The 16,789-nt window shown below is 43.0% G+C and overlaps 1 protein-coding gene across 4 annotated transcripts in view; it reads left to right on the plus strand.

Annotated features, from left to right (window-relative positions):
* Nucleotides 1-312: 312 nt before the first annotated feature.
* Nucleotides 313-16,789, plus strand: part of LOC111604175 (filamin-A) — a 31,794-nt gene continuing 15,317 nt past the window's right edge. The window contains exons 1-10 of one of the 4 annotated variants that reach the window (XM_030225151.1): nucleotides 313-442; nucleotides 6,996-7,402; nucleotides 11,236-11,886; nucleotides 13,416-13,721; nucleotides 13,776-14,512; nucleotides 14,582-14,852; nucleotides 15,038-15,355; nucleotides 15,516-15,725; nucleotides 15,788-16,227; nucleotides 16,297-16,721. In XM_030225151.1, the coding sequence (XP_030081011.1) occupies nucleotides 7,166-7,402; nucleotides 11,236-11,886; nucleotides 13,416-13,721; nucleotides 13,776-14,512; nucleotides 14,582-14,852; nucleotides 15,038-15,355; nucleotides 15,516-15,725; nucleotides 15,788-16,227; nucleotides 16,297-16,721 (3,595 nt within the window). In that variant the 5' untranslated portion in view covers nucleotides 313-442; nucleotides 6,996-7,165. The remainder of the gene's footprint in view (nucleotides 443-6,995; nucleotides 7,403-11,235; nucleotides 11,887-13,415; nucleotides 13,722-13,775; nucleotides 14,513-14,581; nucleotides 14,853-15,037; nucleotides 15,356-15,515; nucleotides 15,726-15,787; nucleotides 16,228-16,296; nucleotides 16,722-16,789) is intronic. The other 3 variants (XM_023322132.2, XM_023322142.2, XM_030225149.1) reach the window with 3 other exon arrangements.

The raw sequence follows: 16,789 nt of genomic DNA on the forward strand, positions 1-16,789 counted from the left end.
TCTGGTTGAGCGAGCATAAGACAAGAGCAATACAACATAATTTCAGAACAGACCAAAATGCGTTTCATAAACGGAAACGCCACAAAAACCACTCGCAACTCGCAACTCTCAACTGGCAACTGGTAAAGGCGAATGGAGAGCCCAAAACAAAAGCGCAAACCAAAGCAGTTAAGCAAAACAAGCCAAGATCGCGAATCGTGGAATGAGACGATGACGATGACGTCGGCAAGTGGCGCTTCCAGAGCTTTGCGCTGCACTGGAAATAACTTGGCTTAAAGCGTGTCTAAGCTAGTCTCATTCAGTCGTTGTGTACAGCTCGTGCGCGCTGGACGTGTTTATTTTTGATCACACACAAACACACACAGATACAAGCAAAACGAAAATAAAGACCTAACAAAAAAAATAAAACGGGGCAATAAAAAGCCCGCAACGAGAGCCAAGTGTAAGAAGAGGCGCAAACGAACGAAGCGAACAAGTGCTAAAAAACAAAAAAAAAAAAAAAAACAAATAAAAATGAAAAATATAAAAAGCTAACGAGAAATGCTATAAAAATAAATAAAATGCCGCTTAACCTGGCCAACGCAAAACTTCTTTGCCATAAAACCAAACAGAAAAACTTGAAAACAAAAATCGGGAAAAAAAGTGCACGCGTTCCTCCAACGCAAATATTTATGCATAACTCAGGGCTTGACTGTTTTGGCTTTTGGCCAAGTTTAGAACACATTCCCAGCATGCCTAGCGTGCTGTTCTAATTTTCAGGCATATATTAGCGCTACATATAGACGCATAAATTCTATATTCATGTTAAGCACGTGAAGCTCTCAGCGAGCCGAGCCGAGCCGAGCCGTGTGAACCAAAAGCAACGGCATTCACAATATTATAAAACATAATATCAGTTCACAATTGCTGTTAGGGGCGTGCAAATATCAAGAGTCGAGCGTGCGGGCGTTGTCTCTAAATACATATATATAGTTATATATATGTGTACATATCTATCTATAACTAAGCTGTATTTGCATTTTGTTAGCCCATTACGTAATGCCGCTAGGCGACGAGCGAAAAAAAAACCGAAAGTTATTTTGTGCTGTTGGAATCTTTATCTGAATCTGGTTTTTCGATTGGTTTTTAGTTGTAGTTTTTTGTGTTCCTTAGTTTTTTCTCTCTCTCTCTCTCGCTCGGCTCGTGTTGGACCGCATTCAGTTGCAGTTAGCTAATGGTAATTGGGCTGTTATGGACGGCCTAGCACACAGTTAGTTGTTGTTGTTTTAAGTGGCCTCCCCTCGCCTCAAAGTTGAGTGTGTGTAAAATAATGAGCAAAAATTAAAATTAAAGAAAGAAAATACTTAAAGGCAACACACAAAAAGTACAATAGAACACACGCGGCTGCGCTTTGGTGACGTCTAACGGCATAAATCAAATGACTGAAGACACAAACTTGAAGCGCGCCTCAAGTGTGCTCACCACATACACAACTGTGCGTGTGTGTGTGTGTGCCTATTCTTTGCTATTTATGAACAGCAATAAATGCACGCCCAAAAAAAAAATAATAATAATAATAAAAATAAATATAAGAATCGCTCGTTTGCAAACAATTCATAGGAAACGCAACGTTAATGAGCTGCGGCATTGGAACAAGGCGTGTCCGTTAGCTAAAAGTTATAGATAAATAATGGCTACATCGCCGATATAGGTAGCATTTGGCCATATGAAGCTATAGCAGAGCGTACAAGGCAATTTCATAAATTAATATGAATTTCGTGCAAAGTCAATAATAATTATAGCTTAATTTATTGCCCCATGAAATTTATTAAATATATTTTAAGTTTTTTTCGCCGATATTTTTGCATAAGGAAAATTAGTTTTTTTGATGGCTTTATACAATTTATGAGTGGCTTGAAATATATATTGAGTGAAAAAAATGATATATGAACTATAAGATAAGCGGAGATGAACTATAAAATATTTGTATGTAAAGCAAGCTTGACTGGAAGTCATAAGGTAGCTGCTATGACAGTGGCAGTTGCAGTGGGGCGATGGGCTACATATATCGTTTGATAGATGCATAATATGAGCAATTCTTATAGCTGTGAGCTCAACTCTAACTAGAATCAGCCAACAGACTTAAAGCATGAGTGGGGTCTACCTAATGCGCAGTAATTCTTTAAAAGAGTTAAAGCTTGAGTGGGACCTTTATTGATATTAACTGTAGTTGGGGTATTAACGTGACTTATTTCAGTTATTTACTCAGCTAACAAAGTCTATATACATTGGTACTTAGCAAAGAGCAGCATAGGTAATTCTGTTAAACAGTTAGCTCTCTGTTAAGTATAACATAAATGTAAACAGCTCTGTAATAAGCTAAGCTTAGGCAACATTTAAGCTCAATTGCTGGCCTATAGACTATCTGAAATCATATAGAGTTCAATTCGCGCAACATACTAAATTCATTTAGCATAATGTTAACACTATGTTAACGCTTAACATAAGCTATAACGCAAAGAAAGTTTCTAATGAAAGTAACTTGCAAACGAGCTGCAATTTGTATCACATTTCAGCTAAAGGTGTCAAAGCAACTTCCTGCACATAAACCAGATTTTCCATATCATTAAAATCAAGTTTTACCTAAAACCTGACTTTATCATAGCAAGAATAGTAGTAAATACAACAACAACAAATTCATTCATAATTCACAATGAAAATATTGTTAACATTTCCATATGGACTAAGCAAGGCTGGCTAAGCCCAGATTTGGATAACTATCAATTACGTGCCTTAAATAGTTCTTCTAAAGTGTAATTGAGTTATTTATTTATGTCAAGAGTTATTCTGGTCCGTTGAGCTTTGTTTCCGACAGCCCAAATGAGTTCAGCTCTTTCTGGCTTTTAGGCATTAATTACTCGAATCAACTTCTAGCCCACACAAGAGCAATTATTATAATTCTCTAGTGACTGTGCCCCCCTTGGCGCACATACTCAAGAGTTAAAACGGACAAAAATGTCGTAACTTACATTTGATGTTGTTGTTGTTGTTTTATGTTCACACTACTAAAATCATTCACAACTCAATGCGCATTTGTTGCTCAGTTTGGCTTTGGCTTTGGCACAAATCAAACTTGAAAAGTCGCCCACGTTTAGAACGAGGCGTTGAACCAACAGCTCCATGAAACCAGGTGGGCGTGCGAGTGTGGGTGTGTGGGTGTTTGGGCAAGGCAAATTTCGGACAGGCAAAAATCCAATCGAATCGAATCGCATCGCATCGACAAAAATGTCAGAGATTGACAAAAAATGAGTCCACCCACACAGGCAGCATGCGAAAGCAGTGCAAAGTAAGCACAAATTTAGTGACTTGATCTAAAGTACATATATATATATATACCTACTTTGTATAGGTTACGTAATGTAAATGGCATGCGGCCCTAAAACTAAAACTGGGCGTGTATCGAGACGAGAAGAAAAAAAAACGTATTGTTTCGGCACAAACAAGCCGCTCGACTTGACTCGACTCGACTCGACACAGTCACGTTAAAGATGTTAACAAAAAGCAACAACAACAACAATAGCTACAACAGGCAAATGAGGCAACTTAAGTCAAACACTTTCGTTGACTGTTTGCTCTCTTGACCAACTGTGCAAATAGCTGGCTGTGCCCAACTATGCGCTGGCTGCTAAAGTGGAAGTTAAAAGTTGAAGTCTCTCTGTGCTCATTCCCATGACCTTGCAAATAAAGTCCCAGTTGAGCACAAAAAAATACAGCAAAGATTAAATATGACTCGATTTAGAACGCGTGCTCATTAACAGCAACTAATTACGACCAGGTTCATTGTCAATGCCAATTGCAATGACATGACATCAGAAACATCAACAACAACAGCAGCAGAGCTCAGTTCAATTTCTGTCTCATATAGTACACAACTTTATATACCCAATATCTACATACTACTGCGAGTACATAAATCCATAACTCATTTCGCTGACGGCCTTAGCAAAGCGTTTCCAGCAGCCTCTGTTGACCGTTTGCTCATATGGAATTCACTTCCACAACAAAAATATATCTATTTTCTCTCTCATTTTTATTTCGTTTGCTGTCTAACTAAATTTATGCAATTTGCGCAACGCCATTTGTAATGTAATTATACACTGTAAGCTAGCAAATTGATGGCTAGGGTATCATAAGGCAGGCAAGGCTTAAAATTTTTAAGCTTCATATGATCTGAGTCTTAGGTGTGGGCAGAGAGAAGTTAACATAAAGAGCATATATGAATATGTTGTGTTATGTGGACTTAACATTTAACAGCAGCTGTAAAACTGTGTTAACATTTCCACTTAACAGACTGTTATAGCATAGCTGTTACTAGTATGTCAATGAGTATTGCTGTCCATGCTTATAGCAGCTAGATTAAAGAATATGTTAGTTAACATTATGTTAGCTGGAATCACTTAACAGACTGCTATCGAATTGTTAACATAAATTAGATTACAGAGCATGTTAAGTAACATGAATCCAAACAGTCTTGAGGCATAATGTTAACATAACTGGCACATATGTTGCTTAGCTGTTAAATGACTGTTAAGTATAGTAAATATTAGTAAACATAAAGCAGAATAACTGACGCAAAAGATTTGATCTTTCTTTATATAAAAATCAATTGATTCATAAACATCTTGTAAACAAATTACAGAAATATTAGGCATATAGCTTGATACAAATATATCTCTTTTATTAACAAAACTCGTCATCAAATCAGAGTCAACATTCCGCACTAAAGTTATTCTCTAATATTAGATCTCTGCCACTTAGGCATGACTAATGCAGCAACTTGAGGCGCTTTACAGGGCAGCTGTTTGTCGCATACCCGCATCGGGCTGATTCTCGCTTATTTTCAATCAGTTTTTTGTACAAGCTCAACTTGTCGCTGTGTTTCCATGAAAGATGCGTGATGTCATCATCAAAATAAAGTAAACACGTTCAACACAAATTGTTTCTCAATATGCACAAAATAAAACAAACAACAAAATTTTGGTAATCTGAGCAGCGCTCTCAAGATGCTATATCTACGATAAATGGCTATTACTACGTATATAGCATAAATGTTTATATACATATATATATATATGTATATGTATATGTATATGTATATGTATATGTATGCAGAGTTCATTCACAAATTGAGTGCTTGTTCTTGGGCAAGCTTGAAATATTTTTGGTAGGGGCAACCGCAGTTTGTTTTTGGCCGCATTTGCTAATTGTCTCATCAAGTGCCAATTGGCAATTAGCGCATTCGCAGGCCGCTTTCAATTTGGCAAAGAAACTGCTTGCGGTAAAAGTGAAGTGAAATTTGTCCACATTGATCGATTGGCCACACAATTGCAATTGTGTTTGGGTTTTGCGCAGAGAGTCGCGACACCCACCCAAACACCCAGACAGTCAGACAGCCAGACAGCCAGACACAGACATAGAGACCGGGCTGAAGCACACAGCGCCGTCGTCAATGCCTATATGGGCTGTAAGCAGAAACCTTGACGGCCTTCTAAACTTGCTCCACGCTGTGGCTGTCGCTATGGCTGTGGCTCTGACTGTTGTGAAAGACTTACAGTTTCCTACGCTGCGCCAACAACAGCAACAACCACAAACAACCACACACTATTTATACGCTGTACGCAATGAATGTGTGTAAAAACGGGCATTTTGGTTTTTGATTAGAGATAGAAAATCTTCAGAATTTTATATACTGAAAGCACTACTAAACATCTGTAGGTATTCGCTGGTTAATGAAGAAACTAATTCTATTAATTCTATACGATAAACAGGTAGCGGCTTCTTTGATTCCAGCAAGCAGATAAATAAACTCTAGATTGGCTTGATTGAATGAGATGTAAGCAGTGTGCCTTCAGCCATCCATTCATTTGTTAGTCCTTCTATCCATCTGTCCAAGCTCTATCCATGCATCCTTCTGCTTGTTATTTCTTCTACCCATCTGACTATTCATTCATCTCTTTGCTAGTGCTTCCATCTATCTATCTAAACATTCATCTGTTTATTAGTCCTCTTATCCATTAGTCCGTCTCTCTTTGGTAGTCCTTCTATGTGTCCATTTATCCCTCTGCTTGTTAGTCCTTCTATCCATCTCTCCATCTGTTGGGGATCTTTAAGTCACTGCATCTTTAAGCAGTCTCTGCATCTACCTAGCTATGTTAATGGATTGTCTCGAAATTCAGCTTCTTCACTTGTTTTCATGCTTTATTATATATTCTTTTATCAATAAGGTGCTTCACCTTGATTTAAGATGCATATATCAAACTTAATTTCCCTTTGCTTATCAACAATTGTTTCAGCTTCTCTAAAACTCAGCTCAAGGATATCTGAACAGCTAAACAATATCAATTACAGAGCATCTAGCAGTCGCATACTGCCTGCTCTGGCACTGTTACTAGTTTTTTCTATTTTTTATTATTATTATATTTTTTATATTATTTTTACTTGATTTCTTAGACGCTGCCCACCTCGCACTGAGCGATCACAAAGTTTCTGCTTTTTTTTTGCGGCGAAATTCCAAACTAAGTGAATTTTTGCTGCTTTTGTTGTTGTTGTTGTTGTTGCTTTTAGTTGTTTGTGTGCTTTATTGTCAGAGACTTTTTTTCAATTTTCCTTTTGGCTCGTTTCGCTGTGGCTGTGGAACGTACGCTGGAAACCTGTTTCGGATTCGGAATCAGTTTCAGATTCGGATTCGGACTCGGATTCGCATGCCCACATTTTTGTGGCACTTGTTGTTGTTGCTGTTGCTGTTGCTGTTGAGTCGAGCTTTAAGCTCGGGCATGACGTCATTGTTTTTGCACTCGTCAGCGCCTGTTGTTTGTTTTGGCCCGAAAGCAAGTGGGGCCCAAAGTGCTGGCCGCTCAGTTCGCATTGGGCAATGATCGCGTGCGCTCGGAAATCGAAAACGAAATCGAATCGCGTTGCCCAATCAACAGTCTAAAAGAATATTTATTTATTTAAAGGCAGACCAAATTATTGAAAAACAAATATATAAAAATCAATGCAAATACAATGAAACAATTGCCAGCCCAAAGTGCATAGAAACTGAGGCAAGCGAGACGCAACGAGAGTGAAGTGAATTCAAGTGAGGAGAGCAAGAGAGAGAGTGTGAGAGAGAGCGACGATCGTCACTATGGACGTCAAAGATATCAAGGGCGCCAAGGTGACGCACGCGGGTCTGCTCAAGCACAACAACGACGGCACCACCGAGACCCAGAAGATCACACATGCCGGCCTGGTGGCACGCAGTCCCGAAGGCACCGCCGCCAAGGGCATGAATATACGTGGCAACGAGGACCTGTGGGTGGAGATCCAGGCGAACACCTTTCGCAACTGGGTCAACGAGCACTTGCGAGAGACGGGCATGCAGGTGAGTCGAAAAGCGAGGGTTGTCTGAAAGACTTTCAAGCAAAGCTTGAAGGCGAAAAAAGTCAGGTGGGAAAATGTTCATAAATTTTAATAAAGAAGAGAGTAGAACTTAAAAAATAAGAAAAAAATAAGTTAATGAAATATGGCTTACTTAGCAGACAAATAGTTAAATATATAATACATTTTTATTAAGAAGTTCAAATGGTATTACAATAAAAATTTATGTTCCTTAGAAGACGATGGAAATATAAAAAATTATTGTAAATTAAGATAGAAGCAAGCAAAACTTGAAATAAAATGCAGAATTAAAAATATGGAAAGATAGAAAAACTATATTTTATATAATAGCAAAAGAAGGAGAAGAAAACATTTGTTTTATATGAAACGCTAAAGATAGAAAAATTTAAAATAAAAATATTACTTAAAAGATGCTAAGAAAAACTTTTTTTAAAAAAATTTTTAGTGGGAAGAAAAAAAGATTTTTATTATATATTCTTCATAATATTTTAAATATTTAGGAAGAAAAATTTACAAACAAAACAGAAGCGAATTTAAGTACAAGAAAATAATATATATATATTCATTTAAATATAATATATTCATTTAAAACAAGATTAAAAAATTAGTTTGCATTTTTTGCATAAAAAATAAAAAATATAAATAATGAAATAAAAATAATAAAATATAAATAATAAAATAAAATTCTTATTTTATAAAAATAATTATACACATAATATTAGATTTCAAACTATTCAGCCTGCCCTCGCACATAGTTATATTATGGGTTGGTCAATAGAGAGGCTCTTATATAAGAGTTAAGCGCGCATTGAAGCGAAACTGTTAACAATGCGACGTTTACTCAGTCAATGGGTCGGGCAGTCAATAGAACTATCGATTACACACGAGCATATATAATAGAAATCTATATATAGATATCACTATATACATATATATATACGTGTACACATTAGATAAGTTCTCCAAGCAGGGCCTGCTGCAATGTGCTGGGGCAGTGAGCTGTTGGCTCGTTCTTCCGCAAGGCCTTTAAAGGCCTGGAGATCTGTGCATTTACAGCACAGTCATAAAACCAAAATCAGTTCAGATCTCGACTCATTGTCTACGCCCACACACACACACACACACACACACACACACACACACACAGATACAAATTCACGCACGCACACGCGGCGTATACGCAACGCCCACACTTGTAGCAAGTGCCAGCGACGACTTCAATGGCAAAGTTGAGTTACTCGAAGGCAACATAGCTACATATAAAATACATATTTGAGTCGGTCACTCTTAATTACAATTCCAATTGCAATCGCTCTCAAGTGGCATGCATTTCATTAGTCAATTCGAAAGCCAGCTTCGAGTCGCCTTTTCGTGTATTCCATTTTCTCACACAGACAGACATGAACTGTCCATATTTGGGCGCTTGAATGCCAAGGTCGCAAAAATATTCAAAATAAATGTTTCTATATATATATATATGACCACAGCATCGCTGCAACAGCCATTTACGTGTTACAAAACACAAAAGCACAGATTTTCTGTTTTCTTTATTTTATTTTATTTTTTATTTGTTATTTTTTGTTCGGTCTTTCACGTTTTTATGCATAAATTTTTGAGAGACGACAATGATGAGCCGCGGCGCAAGGCCGCTGCCCTCCGAAATGGGCAGAGTTCGCATGCGAGCTGCAGGTTGTAAACAGCGCCAATTGAGCACCCAATGACAAAAAGCCTGAACAACAACACAATAACCTAGCTCCATATATTTGGGTCAAAGCGCCAAACTGAGACTGTCAAGTGTGCAGTTTATATATATTCTAGCTTATGGCTAATCGAATTGCAATCAACTTTTTTTTGCGCTTTTGTCTTTTTGCCCGACTGTCTGTAGCCTAAATAGTCTATCAGCTGCATTTAATTGACTTCGCAATTCATTTTACTTCAGTCTTTTTTCAACAAACAAAAAAATTTAGTCAATTGTTCCCAGGCCATGCGTATGTTAAGTTAACAGCGCTTGAATATGTTGAGCCCTAAGCATTATTTCACAATACTGAATAGCAGCCGTTGCCGATTGTAAGAAATTTGATGTGAGCAGTGCCTTTTGTTGACTTTAATAGCATTTAATTATGCATAGCTTAGTAGGCTTTTGTTAGTTGAAAAAGTATTAACATGGCGTCAACAGTGCTTCTGCTCAATGCCTGTTAAATGGCTGTAAAACATTTGCCTAAATGTGATCAAATTGAAAGTTAAACTTAATATTATATTATATATATTCATGTATATATTATATTATATAATTATATTTTATGTATATATTATAAATACTATATATAAAAGTTAACATCTAGTTAACATTGCCTTAACCAGCTACAACAATTGCGTGGCTCTGAAGCGTTCATAGAACATTTCATACTACAAAAATTTCACAAATTTATATAGAAATAAAATGAGCCTAATTTAGACAAGTTAACATGCAGCTAACAGAGCTTTAAACTGTTATTCATTAACAGTGATTCCATAGCTTTTTCCTTGATAAAACTGAAACTTCTTATAAAAAGTTAACATCTAGTTAACATAGTCGCCTTAACAGCGTTGCCTCAGGCTTTGCTGTTATCTCTCTGCAGCTGCAACATTTCAGTCTACATTTAACTAAAAAACAACATAAATTATTTATACTTAAGCATCTAGTTAACATAGTCTAGTTAACATAGTCGTCTTAACAGCGTTGCCTCAGAGCTTTGCTGTTATCTCTCTGCAGCTGTGTCCAACTGCTGCTATCTGAACATTTCAGTCTACATTTAACTAAAAAACAACATAAATTATTTATACTTAAGCATCTAGCTAACATAGTCTACTTAACATAGTCGTCTTAACAGCGTTGCCTCAGAGCTTTGCTGTTATCTCGCTGCAGCTGTGTCCAACTGCTGCTATCTGAACATTTCAGTCTACATTTAACTAAAAAACAACATAAATTAATTATACTTAAGCAAATTAACATGGAGTTACCATAGCTTTAAGCTTGTTATCGCTTAAGAGCAGCTACTCGCACATATGTTTATCTGCTGCGATATATGAGCTGAAACTTTTTACAGACAATAGCAATTTATGAGCGCTTGTTTATAATATCCAATCTCGCATAGCTTCTATGCACACACCCACGCGCACACAAGTCGGAAGACTTGCAAATTCAAAGGTTATGCGCACATAACAACAACAGCAACAACAGATAACAGCAAGAGACAACACCCCCTCAACAGCAACAGCAACGGCAACTAGCAACGGCAACTGGCAAGTTTAAGTGGAGCTCTTGTTGCTGCCTCTTGTTGGCAACTATGTGCGAGATTTTTATGGGCATCCATAGAATATTTGTGTGTTGCATGGTCGGCAGGGCGTGGCAGGCTGATGGGGGGCACAGCAAACAAACAGCAACAGACACGCGATTGTCTCGCCGGCTGCTGACAGCTGCAAGATAAAAAGCTTTATGTCAAATGGCTAAAATTGCAAAGACGCATGCGGAGAAAGCTTCAGCTACAGCTACAGCTACGGCTCCAACTACGGTTCATGCGACGCAGTCGAAACACGCCCCAAATGTGGGCCACAAGCCAGCGCCAAGCTTCACTATTTATTATTATTGTTGTTTGCTGTCAGTTAACAAAAAACTTTACATACTTTCGCACAAACAATGCTAATTAACGCGCATTGAGAGATGCGTTGTTAATGATAAAAAACTAATATATATATATATATATATATATATATATATATACATACATCAGACACATAAAAGAAATAACAAAATACCTTTACTCATTACGCTCTCAGGTGCACGACTGGGCCACGGACTTTTGCGACGGCACCTGCCTCTGTGCGCTGGTGGAGAGCCTGCAGACGCGTCCGCTTAAGCCATCGTGGAATCGTCGGCCGGCCAATCAGCATCATTATCTGGAGAATGCCACCACGGCGCTCAAGTCCATCGAGGCGGATCACATTAAGCTGGTCAACATTGGCAACGTGGACATTGTCAATGGGAACGTGAAGCTGATACTGGGTCTGATCTGGTCGCTGATCGTGCGCTATCAAATCGGACGCAGCAAATTTCCGCCGCGCAAGCTCATGTTGGCCTGGCTGCAGGCAGCGCTGCCGGACTGCAAGATCACCAATCTGACCACCGATTGGAATAGCGGCGTCAACCTGGCCGCCCTGCTAGACTACTGCCAGCCGGGTCTGTTTCCCCATTGGCGCAGTCTCGATCCTAGTCAGAGTGTGCGCAACTGCACCAATGCCATGAATCTGGCGCAGCGGGAGTTCGGTGTGCCCAAGGTGCTGGAGCCGGAGTACCTCGCCTCGCCCTGGCTGGACGAGCTCTCCGGCATGACGTATCTGTCGTACTTCATGAAGCCAGGCGGACCCGGCTACAATGCCACCATGCGCTGGGTGAACACGCAGGTCAAGGAGTCGGTCAAGAACTTTACGGTGAGTATAGATATAGCACTACAGATATATAGATATATATAGATATAGATATAGCACTCTATGGAAGGAGCGGGGGGAAGCAGTGCATGGTAGAAGTTCAAGTTTCCGGATCTCATCTGTCTACTCTACTGAAGATCTGATGAAGACACATTTGTCTCCTTCATCTCTTGCTCTCTCTTTCTATCTTACTCTTGTCACTCTCTTTTTCTGTCTATAGCTTTCAAACTATGTCATTCACTCTCTCCTCTCTCTATGTGTGTTTCTCAATCTTCTGCTCCATGTGTATCTCTAGCTCATTCTCCCTCTCTCTCACTCTCTGTCTTTGCCTTTGCCTTTGCCTCTGTCTCTCTCTCTCTCTCTCTCTCCCTCTCTCTCTCTCTCTCTCTCTCTCTCTCTCTCTCTCTCTCTCTCTCTCTCTCTCTCTCTCTGTCTCTGTCTCTGTCTCTGTCTCTGTCTCTGTCTCTGTCTCTGTCTCTGTCTCTGTCTCTGTCTCTGTCTCTGTCTCTGTCTCTGTCTCTGTCTCTGTCTCTGTCTCTGTCTCTGTCTCTGTCTCTGTCTCTGTCTCTGTCTCTGTCTCTGTCTCTGTCTCTGTCTCTGTCTCTGTCTCTGTCTCTGTCTCTGTCTCTGTCTCTGTCTCTGTCTCTGTCTCTGTCTCTGTCTCTGTCTCTGTCTCTGTCTCTGTCTCTGTCTCTGTCTCTGTCTCTGTCTCTGTCTCTGTCTCTGTCTCTGTCTCTGTCTCTGTCTCTGTCTCTGTCTCTGTCTCTGTCTCTGTCTCTGTCTCTGTCTCTGTCTCTGTCTCTGTCTCTGTCTCTGTCTCTGTCTCTGTCTCTGTCTCTGTCTCTGTCTCTGTCTCTGTCTCTGTCTCTGTCTCTGTATCTGTCTCTGTCTCTGTCTCTGTCTCTATCTCTCTCTCTCTCTCTCTCTATCTCTGTCTCTATCTCTATCTCTCTCTCTCTCTCTCTCTATCTCTCTCTCTCTATCTCTCTCTCTCTCTCTCTGTCTCTCTCTCTATCTTTCTCTCTCTCTATCTCTCTCTCTATCTATTTCTCTCTCTCTCTCTCTCTCTCTATCTCTGTTTCTGTTTATTCAATCCCTCTCTCTCTCTCTATTCTCAGTCTATCTCTCTGTTTCTCTGTCTCTATCACTATCTTCACTTCTCTTCAACTCTACCTATTCATTTCTTCATTTCTCTGTCGCTCTTTCGCTGCTTTCTTCTCTCACACGCCTCAGCCTGTCTCTATTTGACGCTCTCGCTTGCTTTTGCTCACTGTCTCTCCCTATTAGTGCCCCTCTCTGTTCACATTTTCTCTCTCTCTCTCCTTCCCTCTCTTTAATAATATTGATTTGAATTAAAGATTCCATAATTCCATGGCCTCGCTCTCATTGTAAGTTCCCTTTCACTTTCTCTCCTGCCACGTCTCTCTCTCCCGCCGCTGCCTCGTTTGGCTGCCTGCCCAACTGCATGGCTTTAATTTTAATTGTGTATTTTAATTGTAATTGCTTTAACTATTAATTGCGTTGCATTGTAGACCGATTGGAACGATGGCCGCGTGCTGTGCGAGGTCATCAAGGGATTGGGCGGGTCGGCGCCAGCGCCAGATAAGCTGAGCAGCGATCCGTTCCACTATGAGAACAACATACGCAAGGCGGTCGATGCGGGCGCCAAGCTGGGCGTCCAGCCCATACTGACGCCCAAGGACATGGCCAATCCGGAAGTGGAGCATCTGGGCATCATGGCGTATGCAGCCCATCTGCAGTGGGTGCCGCCCCGGCCGCCGCTGTCCGACCTGGTCAACGTTTATTTGGAGAGCACATCCGGCCGAGTGGGCGAACCGGTGAGTGCCGCAGCCCGACCTGACATTAATGCTTAATAACCATTTCACACGCAGACGCATTTCCGCATCGACGTGCTGTCGCGGGACATCAGCTTGAGCTCGGTCCGCTGTCACGTGGTGCCGCCATCCGGCCAGCCCGGGCAGCCGGTGCGTTTGAATGCGCACGGCGAGGGCGTCTACGTGCCGGAGCGCTATGGCATGCACGAGATTGTCGTGGAGATTGGCGAGGACAGCCTGGGCGGGCATTTCTTTCGCGTGCTGCCGCGCCTCATGCAGGTGGCGCCGCCCGGCATGGCGCCCTGCGCCCTCGGCAGCCTGGTCGAGGTGCTGGTGAACGCCACGGGCGCACCCAAGACGGAGGACATTTTGGTCACGGCCGTGTCGCCCACGGGCATCTCGCACAACTGCCCGCTGAAGAAGATCGACGAGGGACACAGTGCCATATTCAAGCCAGATGAGGCGGGCATCTGGGAGATAGCGATTACCTACCAGGGCCGTCACATACAGGGCGGACCCTTCACCTGTGCCGTCTTCGATGCCTCCGGCGTCTCGGTGCACGGCCTGGATGGCGCCATGCCGCTGCGTGCTCACACCTTTGAGGTGGATGCCCGTGGCGTGGGCGTCAATGGCGAGCTGCACGTGGACATTGTCCACGACAAGCATTCGCTAGTCTGCTCCGTGGAGAAGATCGTGGACAACAAGTATCGCGTGACCTTCATGCCACGCCAGAATGGCAAATACCGCGTCTACATCTACTTCAACGGCTACGACGTCAAGGGCTCGCCCTTCATGTGAGTTCACCTCGATCGATATACGTATATAGATATATAATCGTGATTCCCTGTCTAATTGCTGCGTAGCATGCGCGTGGGCACGAAGGGTCGCTCGGGCAAGACGCGCAGCAGCCCGCTGCACGAGAGCAAACATCGCTCGGAGAGTCCCTCGATGCACTTCATCTCCACGACCAACACGCGCCACAACGACTATCGCAACGCGTCGCTCAATCGCCGGGATCTGCACACGCACGGCACGGCCGAGCGCACCAGCAGCTACTCGCCGCAATATTCACCCAAGCTGGATACAACCGACTATCACAGCTCCAGCTCCAGGTACTACAAGCGCGAGAGCGAGGTAAGTGCAGGAGCGAAGCATGGCTTCATTTCATTCTAAGCACGTGGCACGGGCTCTGGGTTTAATGCTTTGGCACCACTCAACAAAATTCAATGTTTTGGCTAACACACACACACACACACGCGCGAACTGCCCCTGACACACACACACACACACACACACACACTCAAAATTACATTCGACAGGAGAACAATGGCCCATCCCCCACACCGAACTCCCCCACAGTCAAGTACCTGAACTCAGCCGATCTGTACACGGAAACGGGCAACGGGCGGCGCGACTCGAAGACCTCGAACAGCAGCTCGACCAAGAACGACTACTACTACGACAAGGAGAACGAGCTGTATAGCCAGCGGCGCATTGTCAGCAAGCCGAAGCTAGCGCCGCCGCGCGAGGAGCGCGAGCAGCTGAACAACAGCAGCAGCAGCAGCAGCTACCAGCGGCATCAGCAGCAGCAGCAGCTGACTAGCTCGCTCAGTCCAATACCCAGTCCCACACTGAATGTAACTAAATTTTGTTTTGTTTTGTTAACTAAAGAGATACCTGAGACAGGCTATGTGTTTGAGAACTAACTAATAATTTGGCCAGCTGCTAAGACTCTCTCTCTCTCTCTCTCTCTCTCTCTCTCTCCCTCTCTCTCACTCTACTCCTGCTGCCGCACAGACTCGCTCGAGCGAGCTGCACTCGCACAGTCCACTGACCATCAAGACATCGAATCAGTTTGAGAGCTCCACGCGCAACATAACCAGCAGTCCGCGCCACGCCTCCGCCTCCGCCTCCGCCTCGCCGGTGCAACGCTATTCGCCCAACAATGCGTACATAAGCACAGCGACGCATCGCATAGGCAGCCCCGTGACCAGCACGCTGAACAAGGTGAGTCGTGGCGAGATCCAGCTGGAATCTTAGCTAAAGTCAAATCCTTTGAACCTTTGCAGAACGGCTACGAGTCGACGCGTGTGGAGAAGTCTTCCACTTACAAGTCCACCTCGAACTATGTCACCGACTCGAGTGTGCGCGCCAGTCCCTCGCTGTATGGCACAACGGAGCGACTGCGTCGCATTGGTTCGCCGGAGCCGCGCATCGATCACTCCTCCAATGTGCGCGTCTCCTCGCTGAAGCCGGCCTCCGCACGGCGCGATAGCTGGGACGTGATCAACAAGACGAAGCACATGCTCTCGCACAATTCGCTTGAATCGCTGGCGAACATGACCGAGACGCAGCTGAATACGGAGCTCAACTACGCACGACCCGATCTGGACAACGAGACGCAGCGTAACACACAGTACAACAAGTTTGCGTTGCACAAGCAGCAGCAACAGCAGCAGCATCAAACGGACTATCGTCGGGACTCACCTGACGATGTGGATCGCTACAAGTAGGAGCACGCCTTCATATACCCTGTAATCCCAAACTAATCTCTCTCTGTTCCTCGCTCGCCTTGCAGACCGAGTGCCATCACTGTCAAGTCCCATTCGAATAACACCTACACCGACAAGTCGGGCGGCTATACGAAGACCGTGAAGGAGTCCAGCGAGCATGTCGTCACGGAGAGCAATGGCCACAGCTCGGCCAATGCTCCGGGCTATGGCTACAGCTCGCTGTCGCGCTTTCGTCCCATAGACAGCAATGCGACCGGTGCTCGAGCCATACGCGTGCAGGACATACCCAACGGCTCCATCGGGCGGCCTGTGGAGTTCGAGATCGATGGCTCCAAGGCCGGCTCTGGCAATCTCGAGATATTGGTAAATGGCGGTCGGGTCACCTCGTCGGTCCGTTCGCTGGGTGGCCAACGTTTCATTGCCAGCTTTACGCCTCACGAACATGGAACGCACACCGTGCAGATCACCTTCAATGGCGAAACGGTACCAGGTGAGCGGAACTAAGTTCACATATGACGTAATATAGGTGTCTAGAGTGTGGGTGTTAAACGTCTTAAA

This window comes from Drosophila hydei, unplaced genomic scaffold (assembly GCF_003285905.1).
Source record: "Drosophila hydei strain 15085-1641.00,03,60 unplaced genomic scaffold, DhydRS2 tig00008122-arrow-pilon, whole genome shotgun sequence".
Classification (NCBI taxonomy): Eukaryota; Metazoa; Arthropoda; class Insecta; order Diptera; family Drosophilidae; genus Drosophila; species Drosophila hydei.